This window comes from Sinocyclocheilus anshuiensis, unplaced genomic scaffold (genome assembly GCF_001515605.1).
Source record: "Sinocyclocheilus anshuiensis isolate Anshui unplaced genomic scaffold, SAMN03320099.WGS_v1.1 scaffold465, whole genome shotgun sequence".
Taxonomy (NCBI): Eukaryota; Metazoa; Chordata; class Actinopteri; order Cypriniformes; family Cyprinidae; genus Sinocyclocheilus; species Sinocyclocheilus anshuiensis.
This window is the reverse complement of record NW_015539898.1, coordinates 1,961,661-1,979,955: the sequence shown is the minus strand read 5'-3', so window position 1 is coordinate 1,979,955 and position 18,295 is coordinate 1,961,661. Positions and strand designations below refer to the sequence as shown.

The 18,295-nt window shown below is 35.2% G+C and overlaps 2 protein-coding genes across 5 annotated transcripts in view; one reads left to right on the top strand and one right to left on the bottom strand.

The window, feature by feature from the left end:
- Positions 1–9,297: 9,297 nt before the first annotated feature.
- ldlrad2 (low density lipoprotein receptor class A domain containing 2) lies at positions 9,298–14,891 on the bottom strand. Its single transcript, XM_016482806.1, has 5 exons — positions 14,583–14,891; positions 12,047–12,547; positions 11,823–11,969; positions 11,601–11,738; positions 9,298–9,837 (listed from the first exon to the last, which is right to left on the bottom strand). The coding sequence occupies exons 1-5, from the start codon at positions 14,668–14,670 to the stop codon at positions 9,569–9,571; spliced, it is 1,143 nt and encodes a 380-aa protein (XP_016338292.1). The 5' UTR covers positions 14,671–14,891; the 3' UTR covers positions 9,298–9,568.
- Positions 14,892–16,241: 1,350 nt separating this feature from the next.
- The window catches only part of LOC107685991 (ubiquitin carboxyl-terminal hydrolase 48-like), a 14,090-nt gene continuing 12,036 nt past the window's right edge, over positions 16,242–18,295 (top strand). Inside the window, exons 1-4 of one of the 4 annotated variants that reach the window (XM_016482776.1) lie at positions 16,300–16,463; positions 16,584–16,640; positions 17,097–17,231; positions 17,412–17,532. In XM_016482776.1, the coding sequence (XP_016338262.1) occupies positions 17,098–17,231; positions 17,412–17,532 (255 nt within the window). In that variant the 5' untranslated portion in view covers positions 16,300–16,463; positions 16,584–16,640; position 17,097. Of the gene's footprint in view, positions 16,464–16,583; positions 16,641–17,096; positions 17,232–17,411; positions 17,533–18,295 lie in introns of all 4 variants that reach the window. The other 3 variants (XM_016482778.1, XM_016482779.1, XM_016482777.1) reach the window with 3 other exon arrangements.

Here is an 18,295-nt window from a genome sequence, read left to right as displayed (position 1 = left end):
CACACACCAGATATATATATATATGTGTGTGTGTGTGTGTGTGTGTGTGTGTGTGTGTGTGTGTGTGTGTAAAAGTAAAGGTTAGTTTAAAGCACTTATTTAATGACAGTTTCCTATTTTCCATGACCTAATCTGAAGTGAGAACAGTTCATTAGTTTACATATAAGCTAATTAAACAATAATAATTTGGTTAATTACGGTGATAATGAATGAAGAACTCACTATTTGTATAAAGTCTATTAATGTATTAACTACAGTTTATAAACTCTTAACTAACTATAAACTAATAGTTTACAAATGATTTGTTAGTACTTAATTAGTGTATACTTATTATAAAGTGTTACCATATCTATTTCAGATAAATAGTGTTCATATCGATATCGGAATTATATCGTATCGACCGAAATTAAGAAATATATCGTGATATCAATTTTGGCCATATCGTCCAGCCCTAATTGGTAGTACCTAAAATCAGCACCTGTGACAAAAATATTGAAGACAAAAATGTGCGTACTATCCTAGAGCAGAGGAGAACAGCCACTTAATATGAAATATAGCATTTTATTTAAAACAAAATTAAGTTGAGGTTGAACCTCCAGAAAGAGTGTAAAGATGAGGAGGATGAGCAGCACCATGTCAGTGTCACATGAAAGAGTGATGAACTGACATACAGACACACCACAACAATACATATATGAGGAAGTAGGAAATAATGAAAGGAAACCTGTAAAACAAATGCCACGATTTGTCTCTATAAAATGAAACATATGACACAGACATTAGTTTGTGTTTGTCTGAAGTGATAATGTCTTTCAAAGCCACAGCACACCATTGTGGTTGAGCAGAGATGGAACTCCAGACATCTGCTGTTTAATAATAACTTGAACTATTTAAGATCTGTTTTCAGTCATTTATTTAAAAACTTGAAAACAGTGATTTAAAACTGTTGAGCATTTTTTTTAATTAAATAAAAATTAGAACACCACAACAGAACATTTTAACTAAAAAGGCAAAATGTAGCCATTTGTTATTGTGAGCCCATAAGACTTTTTTCATATACCTGTAAAGCTTTTAATTGATTCCGATTTTAAAGGACCCATTACATAACCTATATCGGCTATAACTCAATGTACCATAATGCATAAGTGGTAAAACTTGTGTTAATGAGAAGACTGCCATCATGTTGAATATATGACTGTGAATCCATGTTTTAGACAGCAGACTCATCTGACTCATACTGTACACAGTAATTGGATACCTGTATTGCAGTCTTTTGATACCTGAATTGCTGCAGGTTTCTCCGTTTCTCCGTGTCTGGTTTTCATTAAACTTCTTAATGTACACCATTCAAAAGATTGGGCTTGGTAAGATTTTTAAAATGTTTTCGAAAGAAGTCTCTCTTGCTCACTGAGGCTGCATTTATTTGATCACAAATACAGTAAAAACGGTAACATTGTGAATATATTATACCAATTTAAAATAACAGTTTTCTATTTGAATATATTTTATTCCTGTGTTGGCAAAGTGGGATTTTCAGCAGCCATTACTCCAGTCTTCAATATATGACTGTCCTTGTGTTCGTCTATACAACTGCCATTCACAATAACACGGTATAACAATTGTTATGTAATTATTATTGCTTAAAAGTATGCATATTCATGCTGTGTGCCTTCTGATGTGGTTATTCTGTTCATGTGAATCTACAGAAAATACAAGTAAACCGAAATCAGACAGAAGTTTATGACACAGTTTTGAAAGGTGTTAAGACACTGAAATTAGAAAGCAGAAGTTTAGCTTTTACAATAAAAGGCATTTGCTATGGAGGATTAAAGCCTGTTTAAAATTAAGATTCATCCATTCTGGCCTGCATTAAAAAAGTAGCAGGCAGAGTTGTATTCTTTCAGTGGACCTTCAGCTGACTGTAAACACTCCTGCTGTCACTGGAGATGGCCGGTTTGGTGAGGACGGTGTAATACAAATGATTCAGTTCAACCTGGAGGAAAATTAAATCTAAATCTTAAAATGAAGATAAATAACTGCATGTGCATGTGTGACCAGCTGATTTACTCACCTCATTTTGCATTGATTCGTCATTGTTTCCTGCATAACATGACACATCAGATGTCAAAAACTGACCATGATAGACTGATAGACTTTAGACTATAAGATATGATGTAGATATAGTTTTATCAGTTTAACTTTTTGAGAGAACTGACAAAATGAAGGTAACATAACATAAAGGGGACTCGTTTTACTCTTTACCTGGTGGTTGAGAGGGGGGTTGTATGAAGTTGATGGTTGAGTAAAGCACTGTATCTTCCTCTCCAGACTAAATAACAAAGAGTGATATATTAAACAGTGTGAAATATTAAAAAGATCCAATTAGCCATTCTAACAAATGTAAACTGATAATACTTACTGAGTCTGAACTGGCCGTTGGTAAAGAAAGTCCTACAATACAGACTGACATTTCAGCAAACCTTGGCCTCTATTTATGTTTTGAGTAAGAAATGGCTTACATTTTGGTAAAAACTTACCCTGTTTCTGTTTTTTGCTGCTGAATTCAATCCAAATCCTAGTTGATTTCACAAATATAATTTGTGCATATTTTCATTCTTTATCATTTCATTTTAAAGGAGTAGTTCACCCAAAAATTAACATTTGCTGACAATTAACTCACGCTCAGTGCATTCAATCTGGAACAGATTTGGGGACATTTAGCATTGCATCACTTGCTCACCAATGGATCTTCTGCAGTGAATGGGTGCCGTCAAAATGAGAGTCCAAACAGCTGATAAACATCACAATAATCCACAAGTAATCCACACCACTCCAGTCCATCAATTAACATCTTGTTAAGTCTTCACTTCATGTTGTGAAGTGAAAAGATGTGTTTGTAATAAACAAATCCATAATTAAGATGTTTTTAACTTCAAACCATTGCTTCTGGCTAAAATACAGTATGTGTCCCCTATGATATTGCTTTCTGCATTGACAACGTCATCTAGTCCGAATCATGAAATTATATGAAATATGCACAAATCAAACATTGTTTACAAGCAAAAACAGTCCAAAGCAGTTCTAAGCATATATGTGGGTGGATTTTGATTTGAGAGGACAACAGCGGATGGACTTTTTCACTGGAGGAAGCGTTATGGATTATTATTATGGATTATAGTCTCATATTTTGGCCAGAAGCAATGGTTTAAATTTAAATCACCTTAATGAGGGATTTGTTTCTTACAAATACACGGTTTTAACTTCACAAGATGTTAATTGATGGATTGGAGTTGTGTGGATTACTTGTGGATTATTGTGCTGTTTTTATCAGCTGTTTGGACTCTCATTCTGACGGCACCCATTCACTGCAGAGGATCCATTGGTGAGCAAGTGATGGAATGCTACATTTTTCTAAATCTGTTCTGATGAAGTAAGAAAAATTTTAGGTGAACTATTCCATTAATGATTTCATATATGTACTCAAAATATACTCCGATACTTCCTCACCTTTCTGCCTTTGACTTTCCTGCGACGAAAGAAACATCAAACTGTCAAGCTGAACATTTAACTTTTCAATTAGGATGTTAAAACTATAAGCCATATGGAAGACATAGTTGTTGTTTTCCGTTTTTTTACACTTACGTGTATATCTGTACAAACAGATGCCCACGAGTCCAGTCAGTACAATTCCTCCACCAGATGCAACCACAGCAATAAAGAAAAACATTTCTGTGTGAGACAAAGATATAAAAAATTTACAAGAAATGCACTGTTGCATCAATTTTCAGTGCCTTTGAGTTTCTAATGAATGTGCTGCATTGAATAACTCATCCTCTGAGTTAAGTTTCTTACTTGTATTTGAGTACTTTCTGATTTCAGGGCCTTTAGTCATCAAGGGCAAAATTGTAAAGAAGAAACTGACCATTAGCATATCTGTATTATATTCAGCATGTTTATTAATCTTGTTTTGGCTGATTTACAGACGAAGTTGATCAACTTATTAAGCTCATATGTGAATTGAAAGTTCAATTAATATTTAAAGACCCTATATATAGAAATATACATTTTATAATATTTACCTGATGCACGTTCTGTATTAACAGTAAGTGTAGTCGATTCCAAGGATGCTGAGGATTTGTAAATAAATCAAATGAAAATCAAATCAAATCAAATCAATCAGATGTGTTTTAGCTTCAGTAATGTTTCAAATCAGAGGAGACGTCACGAGGACTCACCATTTGCAGGATCTGTTAAACTATGGCTGTCATGGGTACTTAGACTTGACATATCTGTTGTAACAAAACAAACTGAGATGAGAAGATTTCAAGCCAACGATCAAAATCTTCGATGAGTAGAGGAAAATTATGAGAAGAAAAGAAGCACTTACTGGTTATCAGATCTGTTATGATTTCAGACTCAGTACTGGATGTTACAGCCAAAACTATTGAACCCACAGAACAAGAGTTACACTACATGTTAAACAAATTATTAATGACTAAATTATTTTTAAAAGGGCGATTATAATACAGATGTAATAATACAAGGTGCCAACACACATTTTAGTTCAAACAACTTGTAAATGTGCATGTAGCATCCTATGACCCCTTTAAGTAATAACAATCAATCAAGGCAACTCACATGTTGTTGTGTTCGTTGTTGACAAATTCGCTGAAATTAATATTTAAAAGACTATGAAATTGCAATGATCATATTAGACTAGAGAGTGCTAGAATAAGAAAAACTCAAATTGGCCTTACAAAGCATTAAAAAACGTATTTCATGGATTCTTTTAGCTATTAGTCTATGTAGATTTGAGGCTATCAATGTAAAACTCTCATAATTATATTTTAGCAGATATATTCAAACAAATTTAGACTTTTTCTTCCGTCTTGATGACTCTTAAGGGTGTATAAAAATTTTTTGTTCAATGCAAATTCAAAGCTCATGCCTATGACATAACCTAAATCCTATTGGCTGATTAAAAATGGGTGGCGACAACCTCCCATATAACCTCCCATAGTTTCAAATGGAAATACATCAGGGCAAGAAAACTATAACTTTTACAACCCAGTCTCATAAAAATATGTACCTCTGCGTACATTTCTGCAACACCGTTTTTACGTACCTTACTGCACGTTTCGCCGCAGTTTCAAAGAGAAATGTCCACTGAGTGGCGCTAAAACACGGGTTCAATACGTTCAATAACCCTAGCACGTTTTTATTACGATGATATAGGTACGTATTGCTGTGTTTTTATTACGTTTCTTCAGGTACGTATTGCGGCGATTCAGAATTCAAATATCCGGGGACTGTCGCTAAAAGTTAATGCTCTGTCGTGTTGGAAATATGCCCTACACCAAACCCAACCCTAAACCGCCCCGATAGTGTTAACAAATGCAAAACTGATATAAAAACACATTTTTTGATGCAACCGTGCCATTTTAACTTTCTTATATACAGATTTGAACTGTTTTGTAGAACCGTAGTTACACTGGATTCGAACCGGAGCTCCTCACCTCTCAAGTACGTCTCCGTACTCCGTGAGCTACCGAACAAACTTACCATCTATGAAAACCCATTGATATGAAGCTGGATATGTGAGGTGCTAACAATCAAAAGCATCAGTTTTCAAATCTCCCAGCATATTAAAAATGTTTTGAAGTCACAACATAATACTCTTCAAGTAATTGTGCGAAAATTACGCTTTATTAATCGAAACTCTGTGTGAAAATAATTTAAAAGGTGTCGGGAGTTTTACTGCCTCTAGTGTTCATTTTTTTGGAAACTGCAGTGATATGTACTTATTGGTACGTATTTCGCGTCTTGCAAAAATGTGCCCCCAGGTACGTATTTGCCATGAGACTGGGTTGAACTTTTAGCAACTGAAATGGTTCCTAGTATTTTCTTATGTGACGACAATATTAATTAATCCAAGTCATTTAAATTAGAAAATCTGGAAATTCCATAATTCCAACCTTGAAAGGTTCCATTGGGAATCATTGTAGTTGGACTGCCCTCTGTGATTGGTGGCAAAGATGACATGGCGGCCAAACCTTACAAGAAACAAAAAAACATCTGCTTTGAAAAGAATAAACCACTTTATCTGTCCATTAAAAGTAGTTTGTGATTAAACAGCTCTGACCCTTACTGAGACTCTGTCGGAATGAGGAGATGTTGGATTTTCTCCTAAGGCATGCATAGTATGGAATTACATTTCCACTAGTAAAAATGTTCATTCTTGATATCAAAAATGACATCATCACTCGCAGAAATCGAATTCTTGTTATCAGGAATTTCATTTCAACTAGTAAAAAATATTATTCTTGATATCAAGAATTAACATTTTTACTAGTGGAAATGTAATTCCCGATATCAAAAATAGCCATTGTTACTAGTAAAAATCCAATTCCTGATATCAAGAATTAGCATTTTAACTAGTGAAAATTGAATTGTTGATATCAAGAATTCATATCCTGTGAATAAAATGGCTTGCCATAGGTCTAGAGCTCTAAAATTTGTATACTTCATAATAAAAAAAACTGCAATGTTCAAGGGTGAAGATGAATGGAAATCACTGTATTGTTATCATTATAAAGCATGAGAGATCACTTACCTTGCAATTTAACCTCCAGTAAAAGATGAAAGATTATGAAGATGAACAGGGCCATTTCACTATGTCTGTAGGCACTGTGAACAAACTTTAGATTAGAATAGACTACTCTGAAAGTGTCTGAGAGGGAAGTAGGTAATGAAACTTACCTTAAAATGGGCAAAATGTCAGTTCAATTTGACATTTCGGTCAAGAATTCTGTGCTATATAAAAATATGTCTGACCAATTACCGTGTATCTATTTCAGAATGAGATCAAAACTGAAAAACTGACCACACGAGTAAGAAAACTCAAAGTAAAAGTCAACCTCCAGAAACATCATTCACATGGTTGATGAAGATATTTAACAGGGAAGTTTATAGAATCACTTTCACTTGATGTATCAGCTTTTGTTAACTAAAACAAGAAGTACAACAGTCTTTAAAGGTAGATAATGAATCACACTATGATTAAATGTCACCTTTTAAACTATACATAATGACTGGATGGAAAATTGCTGGGTTAAGCAAAATGCATACAGAGACATTATGTTATGCAGTTCTGAAAAAAATACAATGTTTGGATTCAAAGGCTTCAGGGGAAGAAAAATAGTGGACAAAAAAACTTTTGTTGCAAAAAAAATCAAAGTGTTATGATCAGGCTTAATTTTCCCAGACTCTCCAATATAAAACCTATATAAGACGTGTACAGAAAAGTAAAAAAAAAAAAAAAAGTCTCCTCTGATGTCAGCAAGAGATGCCTTTGTCCTTTTTTGAGGAAAAAAACAATGTCATCAATAAACCCCAGCAAATATTGGCCAACATCATTGTTAGGCAGATGGAAAATGTATATTATTAGCCCTTATAGAATTCTGTCTGTTTTAGGTGATATTTACACGTCCCCTCATTAATTTTACTGACACATTGAAGACCAAACAATTTAGGCATGTTGTGTGAGCGGGTCACCGATGACGTTTGCAACCGCTTGTGTCAGAGAGATACCACAGGAACAATGCAGTGCTGTTAATTTAAAGCGTTTACGGATGGAATAATGGGGTCAGTGTAACAACAATCCACACCCATCGCTGTGGCCTTCAACGCCTGAAAAGGATCTACTGCCTGGGTTCAGAGAAAAAAACAGAGGTCACCTTAATGTCAGATATTTAACATCTAGGGCCTGTTTGAACAGGGGGTTTGGTGATTATATAAATCGGTCAAACAGAGAAAAGGAAATTCTTCTTTGAGCAAAGAGGATCTGCTCTGAAAGGTTGCTAGGAGTGACAAAAGCAACAGACGCTGTCTGAAATGGAAGCGCTTGCCAGACTTTCGCTCTCTTTTGTAAACAGTCACAAGGAGAATCTGAAACATTAATCACATTAAAATTGTTTTTTAATGACTGAATTTGTCTATTTACAGTTTTACTGGTATCTATACTGTCTATCAAGCCTTTAATCCTGGTGACAATAAGAAACTTACAACTTGTAAATTGAATTGAAATATCTGAACAATGCATTTTAATATGTATGAAATAATCCACAGTTACAAATGCTTCTAATTTACAAAATATTTGTTTTAATTTGGAAATTGTTAAACCCTGTTTGGTGCATGATGACAAATATTTAAAGCTCTTTTTAAATATTCAGAGTGAAATGTTGAATCCATGGGTGATGATGACCTTTGACACTTTCTCATAATTCTATATGACTGTTTATATCTTTATATCAACACAAATTCAAAATGCCTGACAAAAGATACGTGTCATACTATGTTCTATTGCAGTGGACAAATGCGTAAGACAAAAAAAATAAAAATACTGGAATAGTTCACCCAAAAATGAAAATGTACTCAAATGAGTTTGTTTCTTCATTGGAACAGATTTTGAGGAAGCACTGAAGAAAGGGTTATTATGAATTATGGACTGGTATTTTGGCCAGAAGCTACGGTTTGAAGTTAAAAACCTTTTAATGATGTATTAGTTTCTTACAAACATGCAGCTTTTCGCTTCACAAGATGTTAACTGATGGACTGGAGTCGTGTGGATAACTTGTAGGTTATTGTGATGTTTTTATCAGCTGTTTGGACTCTCATTCTGACGGCACCCATTCACTGCAGAGGATCCACTGGTGAGCAAGTGATGGAAATCTGTTCTAATGAAGAAACAAACTTATCTACATCTTGGATGGCTAAGGATGAGTACATTTTCAGTAAATTTTCTTTTTTGGGTGAACTATTCCTTTAAATCATTTGTTGCATCAGATTAATAAACAAACGTCCACTTTGTAGTTCCTCTAATCATATTTACTATCTCTACCTAAAAAAAATAGGCATGATTTTAAGTTTTTCTTTAATGTAAATTACAGTAGTTATTTTGCACATCACATTTTCTTAAACAGTGTTATCAATAATTTAGGTTTCTGAGCTTTTATGTCAATGAAAACGCAAGATTTGTTTTTTAAGGAAACACTTTTCAGAACAAAGCTTACAGAGTATTACCACTTTTTTTGGCATAACCTTGAATCTACTCGGTTTTTAAAATGTGATCCAATAGTTTTGGTAGCTTTATGAGCATTTTAATGGAAACTTTTAATAATAACACATTTTTTTCCCCAGTCCTTTGTAGCTGGACTATCCCACTGAGGTAATATAGAGTGGAATTCTTGAAGTTTTCACTTTGCGAAACCAACTAGAATCTAGAAATCTCAGCTCATGTTGTTTCCCCAGATCCAGTATCTATGAAATGCATATAACAAATTCAGTTTAAAAAATAAAAATAGCAGATTTTGTTGAATTATATTCTATAATTTTTGAAAACAAAAAAATATCAGTGAAAAACACTCCACTGCCCAGCAATTCTTGCTCCTTTTTCATTGTAAAAAATGAAAAAGGAACACTTCAGCTACTATACCACTTCCTAGCATACTGTCCTCAGCATCTGCATTCTGAGTCTTTTAAGGATCTGGGAGAGATCAGAGGAGGGTATTTACACAGCCACCGTGGTGATAGACGACACAGGTGTTGCGGCTCCTTCCGGTGTAACCTTTGCCAGTCGGTGCTCCTTGTTTTGCGAGCAGCTCCGTCCGCACAGCTGGCAGGACGCGCAGCAGGAGTTGCAGCAGGGCAAGAAGCGAAACACACTCACGCGCCACAGGAACCAGCCAGGGGCCCAACAGCACCAGCACATGAGAACCCCTACTACAGTCACACCCAGAACCACATACAGCGCCAGCAGAGAAATGGAAGACTGGGAATCTAGAGAAGAAAGGATTTCATTAAAGGACTAGGACCTACAATTCCCAGTGAAATTTAAATATATTCAGTAATAATGACATTTATGGAATAAATTATTAAACAAACACAAATCTGGTATTCATGTGTCTTTTAAGACTTTTAAATGCAATAAGCCATGACAGAGTGTGTATTATAGTATCTTTAGCATGATTAAGTCAGCAGCAATAGCAATATTATAAAAGACACATTGTTTAATAAATATATACATTTGTTAAATAATAGGTATCTGAATAAATAACCAAGGAATAATATATAGTTTATTATCCTAGCTTTATATTACTAGTAAGTTAGTTTGGTAATTAATTAATCTTTATCTGCATTTTAAGGTTCATCTAATCATACCAAGTAGGCCATATCTAATGAACTATATACATTAAGTAAATTGTGATAATTGTTAAGTTAATTGTGAGTAAGTTAATTGTGATAATTGTGATTTTTTTTATTTTATTTACATTATTGTAAATACTTCTGTTAACCTTTTAATTTATATTTAAGTTTTAGTAGCTAGTTTACCCCATTACTTCAATTTTACCTTATTTTATTTCATTTAGCCTAGTTGCCATAGCAACATTTCTAATTTTCATTTAGGTTTTTCATATAATATTTATATTTTATTAATGAAAATGTGGCTTATTGTTTCATTTGGCAACTGTGTTTCATTACATAATTTTATACAGTAAAATATGATATGATACTCCTTATACTGTCAGGTTAACTAAAGCTTTCTTTGTGAAATCTGTCCCTGCCTTTGTTCGAACACCTGTGGATTTTTAAAAGCAATTTAGATCAAATTTGGAGAAGTTGAGAAGTTTCAACGAGCAGCTGATTTACAGCTCACTGTTTGCAATGAACATTTATGTCCTCCTCAATCAGCTTTGTGTTCTTAGCCTTTCAGAGTTCACCATTATACAGCAATTAAACCAAATTTATGGACACTCAAAAAGAGCTGCCATTCTGAGTAGTCATCATTATATTTAGGTTTTTGTGCATTTGAACTCTTCTTCCACTCCAGGTTCTTCATCTATCTATCTAAATCATAAAAAAATAGAATAAAATAAAATAAAATAATAAAAAAATAAAATAAAAAATAAAATAAAATAAATAATTTTTAAGGTCTAAATATGCACTTAAAAACAGTATGGTGGATTGTACTCCCGCTTTAGTGACTTCAAACCCATAACCATGTAAAACTGATTTACTGAATGCTTGGACAGTAACGTGCTTGGTTTTGTTAATTTGGTCTTCTGCAAGTAACCATACAGAATTCTGAGAAGCCTGTAAAACATGTTTTTGAAGTTTAACAAAATGTTACAATACAGGAAAGAACCTACTGACTTATCTTAAAGGAAAAGATTATTCAGAAATAAAAAAATGCTGTCACAAAATTCTATAACTTTTCGAATTTACCATAATGCCTAAATGCACTTTCCCACTAAAGTGGGAAAAGGTTCTTTAGATTTTTAAAATGTTCTTCAAAGTAAAAAGAACCTTAAAATATTTTTTTTCCTTAGTATGAAGAACATTTGAATAATCTAAAGAACCTTTTTCCACTATAAAGAACATTTTGTTCAATGGAAAGTTTCCATAGATGTAAAAGGTTCTTCATAGAAACATAGATGTCAATAAAGAACTGTTATTTTTAAGAGAGTGGCAGAATTTTTGTTCTGCTTCTCTTTGGTTGCATATTTTTTATTGCATTTAATAACTACTAGAGAAGAACAAACCGGTCACAGAATTTGGATCAGGAATGGCATTTGAAGTGGCGCAGTTCTTTAAAGTGGACACTGTCCGAGTGGGAACGTTCAGCATCTGTGCTGGTTGGGTAACATGATGCTGTGGGGGCTTGGGGGTAGATAGAGGACCTGAAACCCACAAAAACAAGAGCAAGATCTATCAGGAACAAATCCCAGATGGAAAAGCCTTCTCAAAATAAACTCTTTACTGACCATTGCAACCAGGGTAATCGATTAAGTCACTGCCATCGCCACAGTTGTCGATGCCTTTATCATCCGCACAAACCAGACTCATGGGAATACACTTCCCATTGCGACAGTTGAAGTAAGGCTCTCCTTGGCACTCTGATTGGTTAAAACCTGGAGAGACAAACAATATGAGCAGATTGTTGGTATTCTATTATGCTTCAGAGAGGAAGATATAAACACATTCGAACCTAGCCTAAATGAAGTGAAGTCTCCAACAAAGTCCACCCTTGGCTGAGTTCCTCGTGTCACAAGACGCAGAGTTAGAAAGTTGCCCGTTGACAACACTGGTCGAGGAGGACTCTTCCCACAGAGTGGCTGGCCAATAGGGGGTGCGGACTTATCCCTCCCATCATAGAACTGGACGTACGAGCCAGCGTGGCAGGGGTCTCCAGGCCCCTCCTCAGTGGTTGGCTCCAAGCTCAGGTTAGGACGCGTTGGGCCGGATGATGAGGACCCTCTGGGTGATTCTTGGAAGAGGGGTGCGGGGCTGTGCGGGGACACTCTTAGCAGGCTGTAGACCAGAAAGAAGCGGAAGTAGAACTGCACCTTGTCCCGGGGGGTGGCGGACTGCATGGTGAGGTGGCAATCCGTTCCCATGGAGACAAAGTAGTACTTCCGGGACTCCTGGTGGGACTTAACGATCATGCCGTCCCCCTGTATTGTCTGTCCACAGAAGTCCACAACATTCACTGTTGAGAATATTGAGATAACCGTGAGATTCAAGATAATTTTCTCAAGAAGTTGAGATTCCCAACCAACTTTTGTTTCAGTTAAAAGTAGATCACCCAAAAATTTAAATCTGCTGAAAAAAAAGGTTGTTCCTTCATCAGAACAGATTTGGAGAAATGTAGCATTACATCATTTGCTCACCAATAGATCCTCTGCAGTGAATGGGTGCCGTCAGAATGAGAGTCCAAACAGCTGATAAAAACACTACAATAATCCTCAAGTAATCCACACCACTCCAGTACATCAATTAACGTCTTGTAAAGCGAAAAGCTGTTTTTTTGTAAGAAATAAATTCAAGACGTTTTTAAATTCAAACCATTGCTTCAGGATAATATAAAAGTGCTCTGTCTATAATATTGTTTTCTCCAGTGATAAAGTCATCTCATCTGAATCAGGAGAGAAATATGGACAGATCAAGCACCATTTACAAGTTAAAACCAAAACAGCTCTAAATAAATATGTCGGTGGATTTTGATGTGAGACGACAACAGGGGATGGATTTTTTTCACTGGAGGAAGCGTTATTTTGGATTATTGACTATTTTACCACCTTAATTGATGTTCATTGATAGACTGGAGTGGTGTGGATTACTTGTGGATTATTGTGATGTTTTTATCAGCTGTTTGGACTCTCATTCTGACGGCACCCATTCACTGCAGAGGATCCATTGGTGAGCAAGTGATGGAATGCTACATTTTTCCAAATCTGCTCCGATGAATAAACAAACTCATCTACATTGAAATAAAGAACACAGGGATGGAAGGAAAACAGAATAAATCCTGTTCTAATCTAGAAAGACCACAAGCAAGAACGGGCTTTGCATCCCCCCATCTGGGGTACGAACCAAATAATAGGAAGATTTACAACCTCTCCTTGGTTTATTAGCTTTGTTACCAAGGGCAACCTGTAGATCCATGATGTCTCACTGCCAGGAATGTCCAGAGAAACCTTCTATTGGTGAAAAAGGACCAATACCTCAAAATATTCCGTAACCATGTGTCCTCAACTGAGTTTCTACAAAAATGAACAGCAGCAGAATAGTAAGTTCCCTATAAATGTTTTAATTGGCCAGACCAAAGCGTTCAGAGCTCCAATCACACCCGGGTTCCCACTTTTATTTCAACTCTAGAGAAACAGCAGAGAGTGTGCCAACTCTGTGGGTAATGACACAGATGCCAGGGGCTTTTCACAGGAGCAGATGAGGAGGCACTATATCAGTTTTTAATGTCAGATCAAATGAATCATCCTTAGCCAGATGTATTGTCTCATAATGAAAAACAATAAATGATTTTCATGTCAAAGGATAACTATATGTAAATCTATATGTGTATATATATAAAATAAGTGCAGTTTATATATGAAATAAGTATACTACAAACATTGTTGAGGTAAATGTTTGGTCTTATATTTTTTACATATGTTCTATTGTATTGTCATACAAATGCCCAGAAAGAATTAGGCATATATATAATTGAAGGAGACAACCGGAGACATGTGATATGATATAGAAGCCAATTTAAATATAATATACATTAATATACAAAGTATATTTAGTTTTTTCCCCCCCTCTTTGGTTTTGGTATTACATGGTTAAATAAACTTTAATGATAATAACAACAACAATATATATATATATATATATATATATATATATATATTTATATATATGTTAAAATAAAATATTTAAAAAAAAACGTTTTTAATGAATAAAACTCAAATGAAAACATTTTAGGAACTGAGGAACTTTTAAAAACTAAAAGATTAAATATAATTTTGAATCTACTTTCAATTAACTTCATTAGATTACAGTTGTGGTAAGACAAATCACACGGGACACGCCAAATGTCTGTGAAAGCCATTGCAACTCCAACTAGTTCTTATGCCAATACACACAAATGAATTAAGAGTACGAGAAGAAACTTGATTGCAACAAATGTCGGAGTCAACGAGGTAATAACGGGATAAATCGTGAGAACTGAACACCCATCACCCTACCTGTCTCAATGGAGTGACTCTGGCGTGTCATTAAGCTGAAGAGAACAAACCATCCTGACAGGTGCTGAATGCATCGTACTCTGGCCATCTCGCGTGTCCAAGCAAAAGCACTTTGCAGCTCCGATGTTAAATGCAATTGTTCTGTCGCATTTGTACCGTGCAAAGTCTACTCTTGCGAAAACCAAACATTCCCTTAATTTATAAAGACGACATATAGCCCGTGAAACGCCCCTAAAGAAGTGCTTTTTAATGCTTTTGAAGCAGGAATATTTGTCTATGGCGTCTCAGATGCGTCGAGCTTAATCCTTGTTCATCATCCTGGCTTTTGTGCCTTTGAAGACTCTTTGTCAAATGTATGCGTCTGAACTATTTCCATGACAACAGGTCCAATGTCACGGATCTAAAGGAGGAGCCGTGCAGGACCCCCTCAAAGTTGCCCCAAGCACCATCTACAGCTGAAGACGGGGCTAAACATCTGTCACACTGATTACATTTGGACAAGTATTTATAGAGCACTAAAAGCCAACTGTTGGAGTTTTATAATTATATGTGTACTTTTATAAGTATATACTGTCCAAGTTTTGGACAGAAATATTCATTCTTCATTATTGTTCTCATTTTAAAATAAGTGTGATTAAAGTGATTAGCCTCATTCTAGCCTCTACAGGAAGGCCATATTCATTCATGGCCTTCCTGTGACACAGAAACCTCCTTATGACATGTTCCCATTCAAAAATCAAAGGTGAAGTTTAAAGTCCAATAAAAGCTTTTAAACCTTTGGGGCCTTTAACAAAGCTTCTTGTTATAAGTTTCATTGGACTTTTCTCTTTTAAGTGTTTGAATGTGTCTCATGATCTACCATTGGAATCCATTTGGGCACAATTCCCACAAAACAGACATTTTCCCACAAAAATAAAACATACAAAAAAAAACATGATTAAATTGAAGAGAACATGATAAATAATTTATCAATATATGGTTTGTTTTCTTCAAAATGCCAAACAAATGTAAGTAAAAAAAACTCTCCCTCTCTCTTAATTGCCTGCCTGCAGATGGTAGGCAACTAAGGTCACAGTTATAATAATTCAGAAGGAAGAATCTCACAGCAAGAAATGACATACCTGGTTCAGTCCATAAGGATGAGCTGCACTGTATTAAAGTAGCTGGTGGACACACAAGATCACTGCGACTATTGATATTGACCCCCTCTTTGTTCAGGGACTGATTATTATTTCTGTTCGTCAAATTCATACAAATAATGTAATTTGTTGAATGAAATACATTATTTGTATAAACATACAATTTCTTTAAAACTATATGCCATCTATTTAACTTTTCCAAGATGCCAATAATAATAATAAATAAAAAAACAAATAAATAAAAATACATTTAAAAAACAAAAATAAAAAATTATTACAAAGAGGAAATTTACAGAAACCTGTTTAGTATAGTGCAATTTGTTTTGTAGGTCTACTTAAGCATATGCCTTCCATGTCAATGGAAATGAGCCATTTATGGTCATTCAGATGTCATCTATCTCAAAAATAGCATATTATCTGGTGCTTTTCAAGACTTTATTTTGCATTTCAACAACTCAGTGTGCTGTTTTTTTTTCCCGAGTAGCCAGAAAATTAAGGAAAATAGTATGTTGCCATATGGCAACACTGCAACATTGAGCGGCCCGCTGACGCACTGACGTCAGACGCCGCGATTACGTCACGCGTAAGTACGTACGTCTCATAGAAGTTTGAAACTGACGAAGGGACAAAAATATTTATATAAAAGCTGACGCAAGGGCGCTAAATACAAACGTACCATCAATAAAGTGTGATTTAAAATTCCTATATTTATGAAAGCATCTTCACAGTCAAGAATCTCTTGGTAAATTCACGCCAGTTGCATTTATGTAATGAAAATAAGTCGAGAGCTAGCTGCTAGCATGCTAACTGCGCAGCTTTAGCAGCCTCGATGAAACATTGACTATTACTGTGTTTACTATAGATTTATAAAACAATACAGCTGTGTTGAGCCCGTAAACCGCCGCATTTATTTTTGACGGTATGTTTCAGTGTAAATTGTGAATTATGTTGATGGGATAATCAAAAATGTGTGTGCTACTTGGGAGTCTGGTGTTTCTTGAATATCATTTCCTGTGCTTGCCAGTTGTTTGCTTGTTAATATAAATTACCTGTCATTAAAGTGTTTTTTTTGACGTGTCGGGTAAAATCATACATTTTGTGCATGCTGGAGCAGTGATGCAAGGCCTGTGCATCACACAAATGTGTGTATCTGTCAAGTGTGTGTGATGTGATTTTATGTGTGAGATGTTTGTGTTTCTTTTTAAATTATATTTTGTTGTGTGCAGTATGTAATCTTTGTGTAACTGTGTAAAAGCCTGTTTTTGTTGTGTTTTCTCCTTTTGGGGGTTGTGTATATGCCTTTTCAGGTGTATGTTGTGATTTTGTTTGCAGGAATTATGTGTAACTAAAGATTTGTGTATTTTGTTTTATGCAGAATGGCTCCTCGGTTGCAGCTGGAAAAAGATGCTTGGAGGTGGGCAGAGATGGTCAAACCAGAAGACATCACACATGAACATATTGAGTTAGCTTATAGGATTGCCGTGCTGGCATGCAAAAGAGGGACGTGCAGGTAATGTGGCGATAATGATCTGTGCTTACTGTTCTCGCTGTTTGCTTATTTCTTTCCATACTGTTGAGTGCATTGACTGTAATTCTGATTTAAAGAAACAGTTTTAATGAAACAACTGTGAAAATGTGTTTATTAGTGCATGTTGTTGTAATCACATCACCATCTCACCATCTCACACAGGCGGAACTGTAAAGGGAATCCTAATTGTCTAGTTGGTATTGGGGAACAATCATGGCTTGGAGAAATTGATGAAAATGCCTTCCACAACATCGATGACCCAAATTCAGAAAGGCGAGATAAGGTACGACAAATGGAATAGCTTCATTTAAAATGATGAAAACCGTACAGTAGGTGAATCTGTAGCATGCTAATGCATAAATAATGATATAGTGTTATTTTAGTATTTTGTATATACTATTATTGTATTTATTAATGTTTTAAACCAGCTTTTATATTATTTTATTTGTTTATATTTATATTTTTAGTTTTAATTTTAATTTTAGTTACAATTTTATTTTATTTCAGATACTAAAATGATTTTTATGATAGTTTGTTTTCATTCACAATAGCAACACTTGTGTATATATATATATGTGTGTGTGTGTGTGTGTGTAATACAGTATCTCACAGAAGTGAGTACACCCATCACATTTTTGTAAATATTATATCTTTTCATGTGACAACACTGAAGAAATGACACTTTGCTACAATGTAAAGTAGTGAGTGTACAGCTTGTATAACAGTGTAAATTTGCTGTCCCCTCAAAATAACTCAACACACAGCCATTAATGTCTAAACCGCTGGCCACAAAAGTGAGTACACCCCTAAGTGAAAATGTCCAAATTGGGCCCAAAGTGTCAATATTTTGTGCGCCCACCATTATTTTCCAGGACTGCCTTAACCTTCTTGGGCATGGAGTTCACCAGAGCTTCACAGGTTGCCACTGGAGTCCTCTTCCACTCCTCCATGACGACATCACGGAGCTGGTGGATGTTAGAGACCTTGCGCTCCTCCACCTTCCGTTTGAGGATGCCCATGCTTGGCCAATCCATCACCTTTACCCT

What these genes read in the sequence shown, in the direction of transcription:
- ldlrad2 (XM_016482806.1), bottom strand. Translation starts at nt 14,670, where the DNA reads ATGGCCAGAGTACGATGCATTCAGCACCTGTCAGGATGGTTTGTTCTC. An exon ending in CTTCACTTCATTTAGGCTAG is followed by an intron (nt 11,970 to 12,046) that starts GTTCGAATGTGT and finishes TTGTCTCTCCAG; the next exon opens with GTTTTAACCAATCAGAGTGC. An exon ending in TGATCCAAATTCTGTGACCG is followed by an intron (nt 9,838 to 11,600) that starts GTTTGTTCTTCT and finishes TTTCTTCTCTAG; the next exon opens with ATTCCCAGTCTTCCATTTCT.